General features: G+C 36.9%; 3 protein-coding genes and 1 pseudogene across 3 annotated transcripts; all 4 read right to left on the minus strand.

The window, feature by feature from the left end:
• Positions 1 to 5,052: 5,052 nt before the first annotated feature.
• LOC148911632 (ATP-binding cassette subfamily C member 4-like) lies at positions 5,053 to 6,661 on the minus strand. Its single transcript, XM_089029189.1, has 4 exons — positions 6,486 to 6,661; positions 6,069 to 6,205; positions 5,389 to 5,967; positions 5,053 to 5,288 (listed from the first exon to the last, which is right to left on the minus strand). The coding sequence occupies exons 1-4, from the start codon at positions 6,659 to 6,661 to the stop codon at positions 5,053 to 5,055; spliced, it is 1,128 nt and encodes a 375-aa protein (XP_088885315.1).
• Positions 6,662 to 6,708: 47 nt separating this feature from the next.
• On the minus strand, positions 6,709 to 10,730 carry LOC116288253 (ATP-binding cassette sub-family C member 4-like). Its single transcript, XM_089029276.1, has 4 exons — positions 10,491 to 10,730; positions 10,030 to 10,409; positions 7,788 to 9,055; positions 6,709 to 7,055 (listed from the first exon to the last, which is right to left on the minus strand). The coding sequence occupies exons 1-4, from the start codon at positions 10,698 to 10,700 to the stop codon at positions 6,727 to 6,729; spliced, it is 2,187 nt and encodes a 728-aa protein (XP_088885402.1). The 5' UTR covers positions 10,701 to 10,730; the 3' UTR covers positions 6,709 to 6,726.
• Positions 10,731 to 14,294: 3,564 nt separating this feature from the next.
• LOC148911633 (ATP-binding cassette sub-family C member 4 pseudogene) lies at positions 14,295 to 15,415 on the minus strand (annotated as a pseudogene).
• Positions 15,416 to 16,613: 1,198 nt separating this feature from the next.
• On the minus strand, positions 16,614 to 18,472 carry LOC148911634 (uncharacterized). The gene is made up of 3 exons (XM_089029273.1): positions 18,229 to 18,472; positions 17,652 to 17,915; positions 16,614 to 17,373 (listed from the first exon to the last, which is right to left on the minus strand). The coding sequence occupies exons 1-3, from the start codon at positions 18,358 to 18,360 to the stop codon at positions 17,170 to 17,172; spliced, it is 600 nt and encodes a 199-aa protein (XP_088885399.1). The 5' UTR covers positions 18,361 to 18,472; the 3' UTR covers positions 16,614 to 17,169.
• Between the last annotated feature and the right edge of the window lie 4,044 nt (positions 18,473 to 22,516).

Below are 22,516 nucleotides of genomic sequence, written 5' to 3' on the forward strand. Positions count from 1 at the left end.
TCAAACGAATACCTTCTTTCAATTGGCTCTCAAGACAAAGAAGGGAGACAGCCAGTCTAGTATGATAATAATTCAAATGGTTTGCAGTTTAGTTTTTTGTTAATATTATTTTAGTCTTTTATTAATATCATAATTTATTTATTCATTCATCCTTTTATTCATTTTCATTCATTCATTTATTCATTCATTCATATATTTACTAATATTTTCAATTTTTTTATGTGCTTTTTTATTCATTTATTTATTCATTTATTTATTCATTTGTTTACATATTAACTAATTAATCTATTTATTTATTCATTTATTCATTTATTTGTTTGGTTGTTTGTTAATTTGTTTGTTTATTTATTTATTTATTTATTTATCAATTAACTAGATAGTGCATTATCGTTTATTCCCATTACTATTAGATCTTGTTACTCGCTCGCGCCTTTTTCCTATATTTTTTATTCTAACATACAATCTTAGCTCACACAGTTTTAGTTTTCCGTTTAGTTCATATTTCACGTGCAAATAGTTGGCTCGCACAGTTGTAAGTTAATTCATGTGACCCTGAAGATGGCCAGATATCACAAGAAAATGAAATTTTTAAACGGATTTTTCACTGAGTATGATAACAGTTTGATGATATGCAGAAGTGCTAAACCTCCTCCTCAGAGATTATGCATGTTCCGTATAGAGCGTTTAGACTCACGTGAGAAGCCACCAGCAATATTGATGTATCAAACAATAGAAACTTTCTCATAGAAATACTAGTTTAGACTATGTGCGGTGTTAAAGAATGATATGTTTTCAGCTGAACAGACCCTCCTTCCCGTAAAGATTGTAGATTCTGCACCAGTCAAGGATCATAATATTTTTAATTATATATAATAATATATCAACTAAACCAGATAGTCTTCCTAAGGTAGAATTTATTTTAATTCTTCAGAAATTTTAAAAATTTGATAATTTAAAAACAAAATAAAACAATAAACAACTGAAAGAAAATGGAAAATGTGTATTTTTGGAAAGTTTGTTCGCTTTGAACAAAAATTAAATGAATTTATATTAACCTAGACATTACAAGGCAGACTGATGATTCACTGAAACATCAATTCTGCATTTCAATTCAAGTCACTGCTCCTTGTCAATTTAGTCTTCGACGTTAGTCAGCAAATTGTTTACACGTTCGAGTGTATCCATGCTGCCTTACTGCACAATTCTTTATGCGCTTCCTGTGCATCAGTAGCCACTTCTCTGTAGCTCTTTCTTTTCTTGTCACTTGTTTCAGCCTCTAAATATGATTAAATAAACTGTCTTTTAATTTCGATTTTAACTGTACTTGTGAATTGAACTTATTTACGGCCGAAGCGTGTATCGACGTCTTGGTCTCATTAGCATGTTTTTTTGTTTCGGCCCTCGGGCCGAAACAGTCACTACATTCGGTTTGCCGGCCCATAATAGTCTCCGTGCGTGTCATTTAGCTGTCAGAGTTTTGGACCTAATCCAATCGTATGCCGTTTCTATCATAAGCAATGGGAAAATGTAAAACATTTCACCATGCGGAATATTTGGGAGAGTTGCTGTGAATCTTCTCTGAGGTAGTTGTGTAGACTATATTATGCCCTTTCGCATGACGCCATTTTTTTAACAGTCTGAAATCATCAGTTTTCATTTATTAATACTCTGATTTAAAGTATAATTTCTTGGATTCGGTATTATTTTTAAAGCACCAAAAGATGTAAATTTTGAGTTGATTGGTGACGGCGCACTGGTCAAAGACAAGCCTTGTATCTTTTCGTTCGAATTGAGAATTTCGCATTTTCTTCAAGCTACGGTATAAGAGCTAAATACATTTACCATAAATGTCAAAGAGCAGAATGGAGGTTTAAAAAGTATCCTACATTCAACATAACGCGTACAGTAATGCTCATGTGCCAAAATATTTTGCACCAAGTACTCTGGTCTCTGCGATATACTCAATCATTGTTTATATCTATTGTCGGATCTCTCATTCGTTCGGCGAGACGTTATATGTATGTACGTTTCCCTGTTTTTCCCCAAAACACTGCGATGTTTCAAAGCAAGAACCACTAAAATCTCAAAAAAACTTAATTACGATGTATTTCGTCCAAGAGAATTTTTTAACAAATGTTTCCATCGAAATTTGCGTAAGACTTTGCAACGGAAAAGCGTACCGCGAGATCGCTCTTGTCTGCCATTTCCAAAATACAGGAGACCCAATCATTACCACAGCAAGACCAAAATTCTTTATCCAGCAATGCCACACGATAAATAGATAACGGGCCGAAACATCATCGCTTTCGAAGCGATATAGGCTTGTTAAATCTAACAGGGTAAATTTTACACCGTAAAAAGATGAAAAAACTTACTGACGTTTCGGACGCTAGTTCTTCGTCGGAGTAAAAGAGCGTCTGAAACGTCAGTAAGTTTTTTCATCTTTTCACGGTGTAAAATTTACCCATTTTATCTTAACTGCTTCATTAGAAACACCGACGCAGTTCACACTAGCTAGTTGCTTTTCAGCTAGTTATCTCCTATTTTAATCTAAGGCTTATTTGCAGGTAAAACGTAACGTTATGTGAAATCGTATTAATGACTGCCAAAATTTTAATAATACTTTAAAATCTTTTATAAGCCGTTTGAGATATCAATACTTAGCAAATGTGATGTTTTTTTCTGAAGATAGAGCAGCATTTACTTCCAACTGCTTCACAAATCATGTGAAGGTCATACCACACAAAACCACGAAAGCATTGCGTGACCATCGGCGACGGGATTATAAAAACTGTGTGTGGATGTGACTTATTTTAAAAAAATTGTCTTTATGTCCGGTTTGCTAACTAAATGTTAAACTGGGATATTAGATAGTCTTTCTGTATTTCTGTAAGACACGTTTTCGATCTTCGTATAATTTTAATCCCGAGCCGCCCACGTTGTGATCAAAACTGAGCTGTATTTAGAGTGTCCTGAAGGGGTAAAATGCCTTTCTTGGGCTGGGAAAATGGGATTTCATGCATACTGGGACTGGGATTCATAAATAAAAACAAACAATCTAAAATGGTAATAAGATTGAGATTTGAGCAAAACATAGGCTAGGACTATGGGATTTGAGCTGGGATTTAAATAAAATATGGGTTGGGAAACTGGGATTTAGGATCCCGCTTACAGGTCCCTCTATTTATCACCCTCTATTTGGCTCGGATTTGAACGGCCAGGAGCTGCTAAAACGAACGGCTTTTAAATGCTAAAACGTTAGGAGGAGGACATGTACAAAATGTAGAATAACGGGAAGTTTTAGTCTCTTTATTTATTTGGATACTTTTTTTTGAATAACTCACACACTATTTATTATCCTGTCGCCAATGGTCACGCAATGCTTTCGCGGTTTTGTGCAAATGGTCGTCGCTACATAGAGAATTACATGATTTGTAAAGCAGCTGGGAGTAAATTCTGCTCTGTTTTAAGAAAAAAACTCTAACATTTGCTAAGTATTGATATCTCAAACGGCTTATAAAGGCCGGTTTAGACGGTACGATTTTCTCCTACAACTATCGTATACAACACGCTTGAGCCATCCTACAACTCGAGTCGTAGCGTGTAAATCAAGCCTACAACTCGCCTACGACAGAGGCGAGCGTGTTGTATACGATAGTTGTAGGCGAAAATCGTACTGTATAAACCGGCCTTAAAAGGTCTGAAAAATATAATTTTAATTTGGCAGTCATTTACTTGCTAATTAATGTAAAAATGATCCTTCAAAAAAACCTATTTAGACATATTTGGTCGATTGCAGCAGCTTAAAAATATTTACCTAAAACTGTCTTTTACTCAACGTCTTGAACAATATCATATTGACATTACATACAGTGAAAACATCTCTTTTCCGTTGTATCCGGGAGGTTATGATAAAATTCTCACTTGTTTTGAGAGTACTTTTAAGCTCAAGAAAACTGTTTCTTGCAAATAATTCTTCCAAAAATTCATCGTTAGAGCTACATGTCTGAAAATCGTTTTGAGGTATATAAACCATTTTTCATGCTCACGTCATTCTCAATACTCGAGCAGCCTAACAATATGATAAGCTATATCTCAGCCCAATTTCAATCAAAATTAACCAAATTTAGTAGGGTTATAGAACTCTAGCTGTTCTTCAAAAGTAATTACGGAGATAAGTTACCATAACAACAGCCTCGGTTCAAGGCCACCCTTATTTAAAAATCAGTTTTTTGAAATTTCTACCTTTACGAGAGACGTATCGAATATGAATCCAATCAACAATTTTCTGCTCAAGTTAAAAAAATAACAAGCAATCACGTGATGTAAAGCTAAAATCGCTGTTAGGGGCCTAGACAATAGCGTGCTGCCATAGCAACCACAGTTTTTGCATTTTCATGTTTATAGCATAATATTTAAAATTATATGTCTTTCGAACCAAAATTGCTAACGAAAAACGACAGTTTTCTTCTTTTGTAAAGTACTTTAAAATGTGTTTAATTAGTAATAATTGGTCAGTTAAATTTCATCGTCGTGGCACTGACAATGATGGCTCTATTCCAGTATACTTGTGAATCAGTTCAGCAAATCAGTGTATGTAGAAACCAAACTCCCTGATAACTCCCTGCTCAAGTTAAAAAATAACAAAGCAGTCGTGATAAAAGGTTAAAATCGCTGTTAGGGGCCTGGACACCAGAGTGCTGCCAAAGCAATCAATATTTCATACCTTGAATACAAGTATACAGCAAATATTCTCAGAGATATGCTGAAATCTTTGTTAAAGGAAACTGAGCCGTTCACAATATAACGGCATCAACATCCTCATTAGCATAAACTTTAAAATTATATGTCTTTCGAACCAAAATTGCTAACGAAAAACGCCAGTTTTCTTCTTTTGTAAAGTACTTTAAAATGTGTTTAATTAGTAATAATTGGACAGTTAAATTTCATCGTCGTGGCACTGACAATGGTGGCTCTATTCCAGTATAATTGTGAATCAGTTCAGCAAACCAGTGTATACAGCATCCTAACTACCAGATACATCAAATTTTATCAGACCTTCATGGTATGTCCCTTTATCAATCTTGAAAAGAAACCATTCTCTTTCCCAGCAAGAACTCTGGGATTATCGTATTCCACCACGTGACCCTGGTCAAGAACCACTACCTTGTCATAGTCCATGATGGTGTTCACTCGATGTGCTATGGTCAGCACAGTACACTTGGTAAACTTTTGCCTGATTACTTGTTGAATGAGGTGATCTGTCCTGTAATCCACGTTGGCTGTTGCTTCATCCAGCACAAGTATTTTACACTTCTGTAATAATGCTCGAGCAAGACACAGCAGTTGTCGTTCACCTACACTAAATCCTGACCCTCCCTCCCCTACGCAGTAGTCTAGCTGGTGGTGCAGTTTGCTGACTTTCTTCAGTCAGTTGTACTTCATCAAGTGCTGTCCAGATGGCCTGGTCTGTAAAACGATTGAATGGATCTAGATTTTTCCTGAGACTTCCAGCAAAGAGCACAGGGTCTTGAGTGATAACAGCCATGGATCTGCGCACAGCCTGTATATCAATGGTGCCAAGATCAACACCGTCAATAAATACTTGGCCTTGAGGATCGGGCATCCGAAAGAGAGCAGCTACAAGAGATGACTTGCCTGCTCCAGTGCGACCTACGATACCAATCTTCTCTTTGGGTTGAACATCAAGGTTGATTTCCTTTAGTACTGAGGGTCCACCTTCTAAATACACCATAGACAAGTCTCGTATAGACAAAGAACCTTGACTGGGCCAGTCATCTGATGATTTGTCTTGTCTGGTGTACCCAGGTTCAGAAGGTAGCTCAGTATACCTCATCACTCGTTCGACTGACGTCATTTGACTCTCGACATCAGTAGCCTGGCGTATACCGTATTGGGTAGTACCGAAGAGTTTGATAGAAAGTGACAGCAACATTCCAGCCAAACCTGAGAGCAAAAACGTTACAAATAAAACTATTTTGCCCTCATTCTGTCAGATCTATTTGCACTAATCAATCATTTGCAAGAACTGATATTTGTATATTTACCGTGATCATGAATGGCAACCAGTCCTACGATGGCTACCCCAACCAAGAAAAAGGCACACAGCAAATCCACATACAGTCCAAGCCAGCGAGAAGTTGCCATGACTAGGAAAAAGGCTTTGGTATGCTCATCTTGAAGCCTGTGAAATTAAAGTCATTAGTGCAGAAGAACGACTCTTGTACACTTCATAACTGTATGGGGAAGTGGGAGTTGTAAATGACTTTACAACAATGAAAAGTGTCTCCTCCGAACTGAGTTGTTTGTGAAAGAGGTTACAAGCAGCAGCACCTGACATGGAAGACTAAATTTCATTACTTTCTCGGAACTGGTGATAGCCACCCTAACCATGTCAAACCAAAGGCACTGTTTATTCAACACACTCGCTTTTGACTAGCAAATAATGCTATGCAGTTTTTTACCTTAACAATTTGTTGCAGCATTCTTCTTCCGCCCCTGATGTTCGAATGACTTCTAACCCTGTAATGGTTTCGGCAACATGGTCATAGACAGGGCTGCATCTTATCGCTTCTATTCTCTTCAGCTCACGAGAACTCTTTAGATAATACGCAGCAATCAAGAATAACAGCATTGCCATCGGAATGACAGCAACAGCGATCCACAGGCTAACTACCAAAGCTAGTAATATAACTATAACTATATTCAAGCACATAGGAACCGAATAAAGAAATTGGATCGGCAGTAAATCATCCATAGCACCGATATCTTTGAAAAGCGATTCATTATTCGTCCAGCAGGATTGGTATCAAAGAATAGAACAGGAGACTTGATAACAGCAAGTGTCATCTTGTCGTGCAGCTTTCTTGTAGACCTCAAAATTGCACTTACAAAAGCCAAGTCTTTTACTAAGAAAAGAATAAATGATGCTCCAACCAAACCACCAAACACGCCCAAGGAGAAGGAACCTCTTTGCTCCTGTAGTGTCATATGAACTATTCGTGACATCCACCAAGTTGGAACCACCGATGACGCTACACGAAGGAGAACGTACGTTAATCATGAGTAAGCAACAGAAAGAATGAACGGTGTTTGTCAATTACACACTATTCAAAAGTGCGTACAGTTAGCTCAGTGAGCTAACTGTACGCACGTTATATTTCGTGTCAAATTACCTTGAGAGAGATACCAAAGATATAGATGTATTTTGTTTCGTGCATGAAATTAACAATAGTAAACGTATGGCCATTTTTTTAGTCCAGGTAACCTTACTATTCTAGGAGTCTCAAAGTCTCGAATTACCAAAATTACCAAATTACCGCCAACCGCTTGGTTGGCCCAGCCGTTGGTTGAGCATCGGAATTTCGTGCGGGAGGTCGTGCTTTGAGTCCCGGTAGAACCAACAATCGGGTTTTTAAAATAATTGAGGAGAAACTGCTGCCTTTGTATACATCTACATCTTCATATACATCTGGTACAAATGGTTACACTTTCGAGTGGCTCGGATGACCTCCTTAAATGGCGGCCGCGACTCTCCACAAATTAAAACCATAACCAATATCGGAGGACGTAAAAGAACTGCGGAGGACGTAAAGAAACCTTGGCAGTGACCACCCTCAGTGCCTACACCTCATACTAACCATCTCTTATGATTGTAAATTACATGAAAAGCAATCTGAAATTCACAACTCAATAGAAAGCCCCTTTGGTTATATCCATAAGGAAAGGGCGCTATATAAATCATAAATTATTCCCATTATAAATACCTTGAGCGATGATGTAAAATAAAGCAAGGCAACCAATGATAACAGAGGGTAATCCAGCCTTGAAAAACCTCCAGTACAAGCGCCAAGACACCGTACCAGTAGCTCTGTCCTCATCTTCCTCCCTCATGTCTTTAGAATTATCATCTTTATAATGAACGACGTCTTCATGCAATGTGTAGTCGCTAGTAGTGTCTTCATGTCTTTTCTGTAAGGTATCTACTACTCCGTTTTCGCTCAATTCCGAATATGTCCCGAGAAGAACAGCACCCTCTCTTACCACTGCTATCTTGTCAGCTCGTGGAAGGTATTGTACTTGATGGGTCACCAGAACTCTTACTCGATTCGACAGCTCTCCACAGATACACTTATCAAAGATGTGTTGTCCAACCCTGGCATCAACTGCACTGAGTGGGTCATCCAGTAAGAAGATATCTGCTTCTGAGTAGACTGCGCGTGCTAGACTGAGTCTTGCACGCTGACCACCACTGAGACCTACACCTCTCTGACCAATGATGGTCAAGTCTTCATGAGGGAAGCACTTGATGTCTTTCTGAAGGTCACACATTTCTAGTATTCTCTTGTATCGAGACTCGTCAAATGGTCGTCCAAAGACAATATTATCACGAATGGAAGCCGAGAAGATCCAAGGTATTTGGCTAACATAAGCTGTTCGACCATGGACCGTAATTTCCCCTTCAGTTGTGGGAATTTCCCCAAGGATGGCCATCAGTAAAGAGCTCTTTCCACTGCCAACAGGTCCTGTGACTATAAGTAACTGGTTTGATCGTACTACCATCGAGACTTGGTGTAAAACACTCTTTTGTTGACTTGTCCAGGCTGCTGACATCTCGATTATATTTACTCTGGGCTCAGTGTCCAGTTCGATACATGTTGCTCTCCTGCTATCAATATTTTTGGTAAAAGTCAAACTTCCAATTTTATGTGGTTGGGTATCTTTGGAATATATCATGGCACTTGTACTTATATTAGCTAATGTTGGACGATTACATAGGAATTGCTCAATCCTGTATATGGAAACTATAGAATCTCTCAACTTGGTAAAACGAAAAGCAATCTTAACAGCTAAGCAGTAAGCACAAATGTCTAATATCATTGTCAATGTAAAAGCCCTAGCAGCATCCACTCTTATTCCACTGTACACTAACGCCACCACACACAAGAAGGATGCAATTGGGGTTACGTTATACTTTAGCATCTGGAATGACGTTTGTATCATGTTCTTTTGTTTGTTACAATTGACTTCTTTTCTGGAACAAAGAAAAAAGAATGTGAATGGTGCGAAAGCAAATTGCGAATGCAATTGACCCTTGGTATTGAATTTCATTTGAATAGAGCTGTGTTTTACCATTTCAGACATCCTGTCATTTCTAAAAGTCTTTTGATATATTTTGCATGATGAAAGTACATATCAAACTAGAAGTAAAATAAACAAATAAAAATGGGGGTCACCCCCTTCGTTTATCTGTCAAAATGCGTGGAAGCTTGCCCTTTTTACGGTAAAAACGTGCAAAACAACGTAAACATGGAAAGATTTCACGAATAACCCATATTTTGCTGAAAAAATAAATTGATTGCCTCCCATTTTTCACATAACTCTAGAAAATTAAAAAACACTAGTTAGCATTTAATTTTTTTCTTAAAAATTAGAAATATGAAATGTTATTGGGCTACAACTATGGACTCTAAGCCTTCGCCTTACGTGAAATTCTTTTTTAAATTGTTAACAAAATATGTCTAATCTGATTTTGATTTGATCCCATCGTTAGATTTTTTTAAATTTCTCCTCTAAATTTACGTATTATACAAAGTACTTTAATAAATAAAAGATAAATAAATAACAAAGGGGGTTCGCCCTAATTTGTTCAAGAGCTATAAAAGATTTTAGGATTAAAAAGATGTCATTTCATGGTATTTCGCTTATCAAAATAAAAGTTCGATTTGATTCAAATGAACATGATTCTCTATCAGAATTATAAAACTCTTCATGGTCATGATTTCTATCGTGTTTTCTTCATGAATCATTAATGAATTTGTCAGGGGAAAGTAAAGAATTGGCGTCTTATGGAACAAATTAAGGGAAAGGAATGTTGTCATAATGTGAGCAGCCGTTAGGGGAGAGGGAGCGTTGCCTGACAACACTGAGAACAGCCTACACGAGGAACGAACTGATGCTCATTTTCCACATATAAAATAACAATAATAGAATAGAATTTGAAAATACCCTCGTAATGCTTGAACTGTTTCGTTGTATTTCCATTCCCAAGCATACATCTTTACAGCTCGTATTCCACAGATGATCTCACTCATTGCTGCCAATCGCTTGTCTGTGACTTTAACTTGCTCAAGGCGAATGTTAGTATACAGTTGTGTGAGTAGTAAATTTATAATGATCAAGACGAACATCAATAGAAGGCAAGACAAAGACGGCCAACCAACCAATAAAGGTAGAAGTACGACTACAGCAACAACGACAAATGGGGTTAATAGTACTTCTGCTAGTGATATGCCTAACTCGTCCATTCCTTTGGCATCGTTGGAAACTAAATTCACTATATGACCCGTTGTGAACTTGGAGAGATCGCTGCGTCTAGATTCAGTGATCTGTGTCAGTAAAATAACAACGACAACAGTAAGATTATAATGAAGCCATCTGATTCCACCTTTAGCTCTCTATAACCTTACCGTTTTTTGGATCAACCCTATAACAGCACTTTTCAACCTCACACCCATCAACACAGTCAAGTAATCAGAATGATGATAGAAGAACACCTTAATCAGACTTGCAATCCCAATGCTAGCAACTATACCAACAGCGTAGGTCTGATCCATGTGGGATCCTTCTTCTAAGAACTTTAGATAAAACCACACTGATACTACCAAAGTAATCGCCATAGCTTCATCAATCAGTTTCAAAGCGGTAAAGAGAATGACATCTCGAAGGAATAGTTTGAACATGGCCTTCCAAAGTCGGGGTTTTCGGCCTCTCTTCTTAGCACTGTTAATCTCTTCCATCCATAAGCCGTGTAACTTGCCTACTAGACCTTGTGCCTTGTTTTCGTCAGACAACTCCAACAGATCGTCATCAACGAGAGGTCGTTGGTATCCCAATTTCAGGAGCCCATTTAACCAGGTAAAAAAAAGATAGGAGAAAATACCCTTTTTTAACGTCTTGGAACCTGTGTCAGAGGCAAGGCGTTGATATTTTCCACCCATTTATCATTCACTGATGTCTCTCAGGATGATCTCCAATACTAATGAAGGATGTTTAAAACGTGTTGTCGTTTAGAGAGCTAGGGATCAAGTTACTCAGTCAAACGGATACCTTCTTCCAATTGGATCTCAAGACAAAGAAAGAAGACGGCCAGTTTGATAGCATGATATTAATTCAAATGTTTATTGCAGTTTAGTTTTTTGTTAATATTATTTTAGTCTTTTATTAATATCATATTTTATTCATTCATTCATTCATTTATTTCAATATATTTATTTATTTATCTATTTATTTATTTATTTGTTTGTTTGTTTGTTTATTTATTCATTTATTTATTTATTCATTCCTGATTTACTTATTGACCAATTAACTAGATAGTGCATTATCGTTTAGTTCCATTACTCTTAAATGTTGTTACTCGCTCGCGCCTTTTTCCTATATTTTTTATTCTAACATACAATCTTAGCTGACACAGTTTTAGTTTACCGTTTAGTTCATATTTCATGTGCAAATAGTTGGCTCGCGCAGTTGTAAGTTGATTCATGTGACCCTGAAGATGGCCAGATATCACAAGAAAATAAAACTTTCAAACGAATTTTTCACTAAGTATTCGACGTTAGTCAGCAAATTGTTTACACGTTCGAGTGTATCCATGCTGCCTTACTGCACAATTCTTTATGCGCTTCCTGCGCATCAATAGCCACTTCTCTGTAGCTCTTTCTTTTCTTGTCACTCGGTTCAGCCTCTAAATATAATTAAATAAACTGTCTTTTAATTTCGATTTTAACTGTACTTGTGAATTGAGCTTATTCACAGCCGAAGCGTGTATCGACGACTTTTTCTCATTAGCATGTTTTTTTAATCTAACAGGGTAAATTTCACACTGTGAAAAGATGAAACAATTTACTGACGTTTCGGACGCTAGTCCTTCATCGGAGTAAAAGAGCGTCTGAAACGTCAGTAAGTTTTTTCATCTATTCACGGTGTGAAATTTACCCATTTTATCTTAACTGCTTCATTAGAAACACCGACGCAGTTCACACTAGATTTCAGCTAGTTATCTCCTATTTTAATCTAAGGCTTATTTGCAGGTAAAACGTAACGTTATGTGAAATCGTATTAATGACTGCCAAAATTATAATAATACTTTAAAATCTTTTATAAGCCGTTTGAGATATCAATACTTAGCAAATGTGATGTTTTTTTCTGAAGATAGAGCAGCATTTACTCCCAACTGCTTCACAAATCATGTGACGGTCATAACACACAAAACCGCGAAAGCATTGCGTGACCATCGGCGACGGGATTATAAATACTGTGTGTGGATGTGACTTATTTTAAAAAAATTGTCTTTATGTCCGGTTAACTAAATGTTAAACTGGGATATTAGATAGTCTTTCTGTGTTTCTGTAAGACGTTTTCGACCTTCGTATAATTTTGATCCCGAGCCGCCCACGTTGTGATCAAACTGAGCTGTATTTAGAGTGTCCTGAAGGGGTAAAATGCCTTTTTTGGTTAGGGAAAATGGGATTTCATGCGTACTGGGACTGGGATGTATAAACAAAACCAAAAAAAAAATAAAAAGCCTAAAATGGTAATAAGATTGAGATTTGAGCAAAACATAGGCTAGGACTATGTGATTTGACTGGGATTTAAATAAAATTTGGGTTGGGAAATGGGATTTAGGATCCCGCTTACAGGACCCTCTATTTAACACCCTCCATTTTGCTCGGATTTGAACGGCCAGGAGCTACTAAAACGAACGGCCCTTAAATGCTTTCACGGTTTTGAGTAAATGGTCGTCGCTACAAAGAGAATTACATGATTTGTAAAGCAGCTGGGAGTAAATTCTGCTCTGTTTTAAGAACAAACTCCTAACATTTGCTAAGTATTGATATCTCAAACGGCTTATAAAAGGTCTGAGAAATATAAATTTAATTTGGCAGTCATTTACTTGCTAATTTATGCAAAAATGATCCTTCAAAGAAACCTATTTAGACATCAGTATTTGGTCGATTGCAGCAGCTTAAAAACATTTACCTAAGACTGTCTTTTATTCAACGTCTTGAACAATATCATATTGATGTTACGTACATTGAAAACATCTCTTTTTCGTTGTATCCGGGCGGCCATGATAAAATTCTCACTTGTTTTGAGGGTACTTTTAAGCTCAAGAAAACTGTGTCTTGCAAATAATTCTTCCAAAAATTCATCGTTAGAGCTACATGTCTGAAAATCGTTTTGAGGTATATAAACCATTTTTCATGCTCAAGTCATATTCTTAACACTTGAGTAACCTAACAATATGATAAGCTATATCTCAGCCCAATTTTAATCAAAATCAACCCAGTTTAGTAGTGTTATAGAACTCTAGCTGTTCTTCAAAAGTAATTACGGAGATAAGTTACCATAACAACGGCGTTGGTTCAAGTCCACCCTTATTTAAAAATTAGGTTTTTAAAATTTCCACCTTTACGAGAGACGTATCGAATAAGAATTCAATCAACAATTTTCTGCTCAAGTTAAAAAATAACAAAGCAATCACGTGATGCAAGTCTAAAATCGCTGTTAGGGGCCTGGACACCAACGTGCTGCCATAGCAACCACAGTTTTTGCATTTTCATGTTTATAGCATAAAATTTGAAATTATATGTCTTTCGAACCAAAATTGCTAACGAGAAACGAAAAACGCCAGTTTTCTTCTTTTGTAAAGTACTTTAAAATGTGTTTAATTAGTAATAATTGGCCAGTTAAATTTCATCGTCGTGGCAGTGACAATGATGGCTCTATTCAAGTATACTTGTAAATCAGTTCCGCAAATCAGTGCATGTAGCAACCAAACTCCCTGCTAACTCCCTGCTCAAGTTAAAAAATAACAAAACAATCGTGATAAAAAGGTTAAAATCGCTGTTAGGGGCCTGGGCACCAGCGTGCTGCCAAAGCAATCATTATTTCATGTCTTGAATACAAGTATACAGCAAATATTCTCAGAGATATACTGAAATCTATGTTAAAGGAAACTGAGCCGTTCACAATATAACGGCCACAACATCCTCATTAGCATAAACTTTAAAATTATATGTCTTTCGAACCAAAATTGCTAACGAAAAACGCCAGTTTTCTTCTTTTGTAAAGTACTTTAAAATGTGTTTAATTAGTAATAATTGGACAGTTAAATTTCATCGTCGTGGCACTGACAATGGTGGCTCTATTCCAGTATACTTGTGAATCAGTTCAGTAAACCAGTGTACACAGCATCCTAAGTACCAGATACATCACATTTTATCAAACATGGTATGTCCCTTTATCAATCTTGAAAAGAAGCCATTCTCTTTCCCAGAAAGAACTCTGGGATTATCGTATTCCACAACGTGACCATGGTCAAGAACCACTACCTTGTCATAGTCCATGATGGTGTTCACTCGATGAGCTATGGTCAGCACAGTACACTTGGTAAACTTTTGCCTGATTACTTGCTGAATGAGGTGATCTGTCCTGTAGTCCACGTTGGCTGTTGCTTCATCCAGCACAAGTATTTTACACTTCTGTAATAATGCTCGAGCAAGACACAGCAGTTGTCGTTCACCGACACTAAATCCTGATCCTCCCTCCCCTACACAGTAGTCTAGCTGATGGTGCAGTTTGCTGACTTTCTTCGTCAGTTGTACTTCATCAAGTGCTGTCCAGATGGCCTGGTCTGTAAAACGATTGAATGGATCTAGATTCTTCCTGAGACTTCCAGCAAACAGCACAGGGTCTTGAGTGATAACAGCCATGGATCTACGCACAGCCTGTATATCAATGGTGCCAAGATCAACACCGTCAACAAATACTTGGCCTTGAGGATCGGGCATCCGAAAGAGAGCAGCTACAAGAGATGACTTGCCTGCTCCAGTGCGACCTACGATACCAATCTTCTCTTTGGGTTGAACATCGAGGTTGATTTCCTTTAGTACTGAGGGTCCACCTTCTAAATACACCATAGACAAGTCTCGTATAGACAAAGAACCTTGACTGGGCCAGTCATCTGATGATTTGTCTTGTCTGGTGTACCCAGGTTCAGAAGGTAGCTCAGTATACTTCATCACTCGTTCGACCGACGTCATTTGACTCTCGACATCAGTAGCCTGGCGTATACCGTATTGGGTAGTACCGAAGAGATTGATAGAAAGTGACAGCAACATTCCAGCCAAACCTGAGAATAAAAACGTTCGAAATAAAACTATTTTGCCCCCATTCTGTCAGATCTATTTGCACTAATCAATCATTTGCAGGAGCTAATATTTGCTTAATTACCGTGATCTTGAATGGCAACCAGTCCTACGATGGCTACCCCCACCAAGAAAAAGGCACACAGTAAATCTAAGTATAGTCCAAGCCAACGAGATGTTGCCATGACTAGGAAAAAGGCTTTGGTATGTTCATCTTGAAGCCTGTGAAATTAAAGTCATTAGTGCGGAAGGACGACGAGAACATAAATAGAGGTTTTGCACCATCACGGGCCCATCCCGTAATACTGTTTAGGCTTCCTGTGGTTATATGGCAGAACAATTAGATTCCTTTACTCTTGGGAATTGAATTCTTTCTTATGTAAAACGACTGTATTGTTACTGCCATCTAACATGGCTGGCGTCACGTTGTGGTGCCAAACCTCTATTATCAAAGATAGGTAGGCGTTGAGCTGCAAACAATTTAAAATTAGTAAAGACTTATTAAACAACGTTTGTGTCAATCAAGCCTTGGAATGGTTCACATAGTTTACTGGTTACTGATCTTTCCTAGGCTCTCGGGTTAAATCAGGGCCGTAGCCACCGGTACGGTTGGTCCGGTTTCAACCGAACCAACTTTCGGGAAAAAAAAAAAAGAAAAAATATTAGAAAAACTAAAAACCCTCGAAAGCCGGAACAATCAGAAATTTGTGGCTACGGCCCTGTAAATCCAAGGATTTTTCTCAAAATCATCTCGGTGATACCAATTTACACTTTTACACGTCATAACTATGGGGAAGTGGGATTCGTAAATGAATAGCCCTCTGAAACGTTTACGTCACGAAAGTCTTGTGGAAGGAATTATTGGATACCCTTGGGGTAAACAAACAAAATGGCGGAGTGTCTTGTATAACGTTTTGGTTTTAGTAGTCTCTCGTACTCCATTTTTTCACGTTTTTGCTAGTTTTTTATCAAACTGTAAATGTTAACTGTTATGTTCCTGGTTGTGTGTCCAATAACTGTTCGTATCAGAAGACGAAGGTGGCTGGTAGACAGAATTTTATTCTGATCCTTCAATATTTCCTTGGAGTCCAGAATGGCCTGATGTTGTGGCAAGTTACAACAACTACGTAACGGAGCGTTTTTCGCTGGCTCAAGGTACAGACCATGGATATGCCAAAGCTCCAATGCTGATGAAAGTTCCAGCAATTTGCCATTATTTTGGTCCCCAATCATTGATATTGAGACAGATAGTGATCGTAGCAACAGTAAAGGATCATGAAGCAATTAAATACTGAGGTATCATGTATATATATATATATATATATATATATATATACAATAATTTAAATAAATATATTCATATTATACTTTTGCTGTTTCTAACACTGAAATATAATTATATTTATTCAAATATAATGATCACAAAATTATATTTACAAATATCTATCTGAATCTCTGGCGTACAAGAGCAGGTACAACATGTCTAGCATGGAAACTTAGCAGCTGCTCTTTCATTTCCTTCCAAAACTGCTTATCAAATTTTACCTTTATAATGTCAACATTGAATTTATCATTTGTAAATATTACTACATAAGTGTTAAGTCTATTAGTTAATGCCATCTGCATTTGCACTTGATAGAAAAATTTATGCTTTTTCTTCAGAACAATTTGACCTTTATCTAATTTAAATCCAAAGATGCTATCTTTCTCTCTTGCAGTAACCGCAGCAAGTGGTGGTAGATCTCTGCTTGCAGATAGACATTTCACCTCTACAACCACTTCTTCTCCATCTATGGTTGCTAGCCTATCTGGTGTAGCAGCTAGTACACCTGTTTCTTCTTCAATAAACAGTCCACATTTACGAATACTGCAGTGGCAACCATCAGCATTTATTTGTAAATTGAATTTCTGAATTGCATTTTCTTCATTTTCAATACCATTACTTAATATGTGGTGAATTAGGCCCTCTACCTGGTTTACCAACTGTTAAGATATTTTTTACAGTGGCAGCAGGGTTCCCTTTAGAACAACAACTTTTTGCAATGCTTGCTGTAATTCTGCCTTTCCTTTCTCTATACCATCTAAGACTCTCACTTTGACCTCTAGTATCTTTCTCTATTCTTATTCTGTCTTCTACTGTTACCTAGGAAAGAAAACAAAATATAGCCTCCAAATATGTTCTGAAGAACAAGCATACGTATACAATATTATGAAAATTAATACTATGGTGCTGTAAATAAATTATGATCATAATAAAATAATCTATATTATCATCCACGACAATTATGTAATTTTATAAACTCTACATAAACTTCAAATCAATGAAACATAGATTAAGTTCTTTTATGATCATTTAGTTATTAAAAGAATATCTATACCAAAAATAAAAAGAAGAGTGATACTATGAATGTTCTGCTTTACTTTTAATTCCTTCATAATGATTTCCTCTGGTTTTAGATTTTCACCATCCATGGCACTTTCTTGTGATTGGCTTGGGCTGCTTGGGGATGTCATGAATAGCTGTTCAATAGCCATTTTATGTGGTACATCATTGATATTTTCCTTTAAGTATTTGAAATCCACTGTAGGATCTTGTACAGTATATATTGTGACTTGCATATTCTTGTAGAGGTCTCTGTCTTTTGACTTCCCTTCCAAATGTGTGTTTTTTGATTTGGTGTTTACCTAGAAATTCCAGCATATTGCGGTATTATTATCAAAATCATTAATGCTCATAAGGCCAAACACAATAGAAAATCATGACCATGACTGAGTCTTTAACTTGGCAAGAGATTCATCCTGCATAGCATGATGTGGGAATACCTGTTCATCACAGTTTAGGAAGCATACTGATTAGGAAATGAGGCTTTCTGGTTGATACTTACCTTTTCTCTCAAACAAGGAAAGTGATATGCATGCCAGCGCTAGCTTGCTATTAGCTTCTGAGACCGTATTATGATAATCACAATATTATTGCCGTCATTAATTCTATTATTACCAGTATTAACAGGTTTAGTGCTCTGCTTGCTTTTTCGAGATGGTAAATTCCACTGCTGGGGTTCATCAGTACATGAAATTTTCTTTTCTTGTTCTTTGTATTCCACAAGAGCAAACAGTACTGCAGCCACATGGTTGCACTTGCCTGCTGCACCAGCCACACACTGACACTTTGCAGTGAGGATGATGGATGTTGAATTCTCAATGGTAATTGAAACTATATATACCAAATTTCTCATGCTGGCCATGACAGATGCCTTGCCGTAACATGATTTTTAGAAATTTAGTTAACAATATACTTTTCAATAATCTATATCTACCTTCAAAATTGTAATAGTTCTCCTGACAAGATATTCATATAAATGACTAAGGAAAAATCTGTGGGTACTGCCATGTCCTTCGTCCAATTTTTCAACAAGGGGGATCTGGAATTTTTTGTCTCACGTGCTCTCTTCGATGATTGCATACTGTACATCCCCATCTGGATCGACGATAAATTTGTCCAGCCCACTCGACTTGAGATCTGAAATTCTGAATAATGATAATAGAAGACAAATAAAAACTCTACAACACAGCAGATACCAGTATTATTCAATAAATAGCTATGCTTTTCTTATGCTATTAAACTACATTGGATTTAAGAGGGAAAAACAGTACTATTTGTTATTTTTAACCATATGCAACTATGCACGAAACTTTCTTTCGGTAACACTGTATGCGTTGTTTATAAATTATCTGAGTTACAAAAAAACCGCAATTTATTAACGCTAAATCAACGACAAGTGGTTAATAGACAATGTTATGGCAGTGTTTTACACGAAAGGAGACTAGCTGCGTCTTTCTTTCGTCAAAGGTACAAGCTTCTAGCTAGTAGTCATGGAAATAAAAATATACCTATTTTTCCTGTCTTTAACAAGGATTTTTGCTTATTGCTTCTACTTTGCTAACTAGATCATTTCAGGTTCATTTTTAATACGGCTAGACGAAGTATTAGCCTTATACTTTATAAATATATTAAAGTCTTGAAAAAATCAAAACATCCCTCGAAATATCGCTCAATTCATCAACTCTTACCTTTTAAGAAGCTTCACTTTTGACTCTTGCTTTCCCACTGTAAAGCCTCTGTTCTCCACGTATCGTTTGAGGTCTTCAAAGGTGTTATCTTCTAACACAGGGCAAGGTAAAATTGCCCCTGGAACATCCTCCGGTAAAAATTTTACAAGACACTCCGCCATTTTGTTTGTTTACCCCGAGCGTATCCCATAATTCCTTGCACAAGACGTTGCTGACGTAAAAGTTTCAGAGGGCTATTTACAACAATGAAAAGTGTCTCCTCCGAACTAAGTTGTTCGTGAAAGAGGTTAGAAGCAGCAGCTGCCATGGAAGACTAAATTTCATTACTTTCTCGGAACTTGGCGATAGCCACCCTGACCATGTCAAACCAAAGGCACTGTTTATTTAACACACTCGCTTTTGACTAGCAAATAATGCTATGCAGTTTTTTACCTATGATAACCGCTTTCAAACATCATTATGCGATAATAGAAGTTAATGGCTAAATTTTGTTTCACGGGTTTATCGAAATCACTCTAACGTTTTGTATCACAATTATCTCTAGATTTCGAACAAGTAAAAGTAACAGAAGATGATGTTAAATGACTAGGAGTTTTTCACGATAGGGCTATAACCTCAATATCTCCTTTCGCACTCACTGATGCGAATAAATCAGTGTTTTTTTTGTTTTTGTTTTTTTTGTTTTTTTGTTTTTTTTGTTTTGTTTTGTTTTTTGTTGTTGTTGTTGTTGTTTTGTTTTTGTTTTAATGATTAGATGATTAAAGTTCTGAAAGCTTTACTCCTTTTCAGGCTGACGACTCACCGATCGGGAAGAGGTAAAAAAAAGAAAGGTCTCAAAAACGTGGATCCGACTATGAAAAAGAGTGTTGATTTCTAAACAACAGGAAAGGGACGCTCAAGGGAATGCAAATGGAATATGAAAGGATAATATTGGCCACACAAATATCACCGACAAAAAATAGGAATAATTGAGACAAACCATAAAATGAGCCTTTGGGGAAAACGTTATAGCACAGTAAAGCGAATAGGATGAGTTTTGGGAACTTTGGAGGGGAATAAATCGACTTGGACACTCAATAGACAGATAGACATGCTCAATAGACTTACTCAATAGACTTGCAATAGACCTTATTCGTGGTGTGACAATGTTTTCCCAATTCAGCGTGACAAACCTCTGGGGGAATGAACAGCTATTGTTTTGAAACTCGTCGGGATATCATCGTTATTCCTTTCGTATCCTTTGGGATACTCATGAATTTTTCGAAGAGTAGAAACAAAAGGAAATGAATCCCCTGGAGGTTCGTCACGCTGAATTGGGAAAACATTGTCACACCACGAATAAGGTCTATTGAGCAGGCACAGCAAATAAAACCACTCAAGCGAAGGGAAACGGTCTGGCACGATCATACAGCGTGCACATCCAGTTGGTTTTGTGGAGGGGCACCGCTTAGCATGATCACACAGCGTGCAGAATCAATATTCGAAACGTTTTGCGGGAAACGGTCGTGGGGCACGATCAAACAGCGTTCATATTTAGTAGATCTTATTGTTATGTTAGTTACCCGTTGTTATTTCTATCTTTAAGAGTATGATTAAAATTTGAAAATACCACCTTCGTTATACTTGAACTGTTTCGTTGTATTTCCATTCCCAAGCATAAGTCTTTACAGCTCGTATTCCAAAGATGATCTCATTCATTGAATAGGACCTTTGCACGATGGCGTCATTGACCTCTACTACCAGACTCCCTTGCACACTTTTTTTTGTTCAGTTAATTACCACCAATTGTCTTACTATTCTAATGAGGGAATACAAATTTAAATAAGAAAGAAATTTCGCGAAGCATTATGGTAGTGGGAGTCAAATGCCGCCATCGTGCAAACGTCCTATTCGAATTCTCTCAAGACAAAGAAGGAAGACAGCCCGTCGGAAAAAATTTTTTATAATTCATATGTTATGAGAGAGAAAATTAATGTTTTTACAGACTAAGCTAGACATCAGTTTTCTAATTACTATTTCTTATCGTATGAAAACAAGATAAAGAACGATCAATTAGTTATTGAAAATATCGATATAAGATTTCAGTAAGGCTGCCATCACGCACGAGTTTAGATGATGATATGCTTTGAATTTACAAGGAAACTACTTAGCTCCTCCCATTAGCATGTACACCTATGGTTACACCCTAAACACTCTTTCCCCCTTTGCTTAGTTATTTTACCACTATTCTTTTAAATCTTATGATACATATATTCCTCGTAGACCTTTCTTTACCATATATTCACATATAATCTTTAGTTTAAGCTATGTTTAGTTCTATGATTTTCACTCGTATTATTCTTAATAAGATATCACACTTAGGAATTTACTATTTCCATTAGCCAATCAAGGCACAGCGATGATATCATATTGATTGTAGAATGACACCTGTCATGAAGTTATTATAAATAGAGCTCATGTAATTAGTTTAAGTCAGATAGAGAAGAAGAGAATAGAGTGAAGAGATAGTAGAATAAAGATCCCGAGTAGCTCTACCGAGAGCGGCCAATCCCATAACACATACGTGGCGCACTAGTTCGAAAATGTGCAGAAATGTAAAAATTCTTCAGTAGAAATAGAGTGTTTCATAAAGGTATGCAGCGGACATATTAGGAATGCCGGAAAAGTGAGGAAAGCAAGCACACGATTTACCTTCTTTTGTAATCAGTTTTTAGATTTCCTTTCCTTTATTAAAGCAGATTTTAAGTGCACATCCCCAATCCCTGGAGCATGTCCAAAACATTAAAAGAAGAATATTATTCAAATAAAAAGGTAAAATTCTCTCAGAGTATGGTTAAATCTTGAATTTTACTAGGTCGATATAGACAGATGTACAGCTATAAGATATTTATGCTGTATGAATGCAAGCTGGACATAACTTCAATTCTTGTCTGCTTCTGCTGTGGTCTACCCATTGCGTTGACAAACCAGCAAGGTCGGTTCTCTGATTTTTTCTAGGGTTATTGTGTTTATTATCGTGTTTATTAGCGTGCTTATCTTCACTAATTTAATTCCTGTGTATATAGTATGTATATTTATCTTCGTTGCACGTTTATACGCATAATTGAATTGATGGATTTCAGTATATGGTTTATCACTGATGGATTTCAGTGTACACAACTCTCAGGGTTCGATTCCCATCCTGGTTTTCTGATTTTTACTAGGGTTGTTGGGTT

This window comes from Actinia tenebrosa, unplaced genomic scaffold (genome assembly GCF_029948245.1).
Source record: "Actinia tenebrosa isolate PJP-AT-01 unplaced genomic scaffold, QUT_ActTen_1.0 PGA_scaffold13__45_contigs__length_12533684, whole genome shotgun sequence".
Classification (NCBI taxonomy): domain Eukaryota; kingdom Metazoa; phylum Cnidaria; class Anthozoa; order Actiniaria; family Actiniidae; genus Actinia; species Actinia tenebrosa.

Bases quoted from the DNA above. Each gene is read 5' to 3' on its own strand.
- LOC148911632 (XM_089029189.1), bottom strand. From the start codon at position 6,661: ATGGCAATGCTGTTATTCTTGATTGCTGCGTATTATCTAAAGAGTTCT. The intron at 5,968-6,068 runs GTAAATATACAA...TTTTGCTCTCAG, and splicing joins GGTTGCCATTCATGATCACG to GTTTGGCTGGAATGTTGCTG. The intron at 5,289-5,388 runs GTAGGGGAGGGA...TGCTGGATGAAG, and splicing joins ACCACCAGCTAGACTACTGC to CAACAGCCAACGTGGATTAC.
- LOC116288253 (XM_089029276.1), bottom strand. From the start codon at position 10,700: ATGGCGATTACTTTGGTAGTATCAGTGTGGTTTTATCTAAAGTTCTTA. The intron at 9,056-10,029 runs GTATTTTCAAAT...TCTTTGTTCCAG, and splicing joins ACAGTTCAAGCATTACGAGG to AAAAGAAGTCAATTGTAACA. The intron at 7,056-7,787 runs GTATTTATAATG...TCCTTCGTGTAG, and splicing joins ATTTTACATCATCGCTCAAG to CGTCATCGGTGGTTCCAACT.
- LOC148911634 (XM_089029273.1), bottom strand. From the start codon at position 18,360: ATGTGGCTGCAGTACTGTTTGCTCTTGTGGAATACAAAGAACAAGAAA. The intron at 17,916-18,228 runs GTAATAATAGAA...TGGAATTTCTAG, and splicing joins CACTAAACCTGTTAATACTG to GTAAACACCAAATCAAAAAA. The intron at 17,374-17,651 runs GTAAAGCAGAAC...TTTCTTTCCTAG, and splicing joins TCATTATGAAGGAATTAAAA to GTAACAGTAGAAGACAGAAT.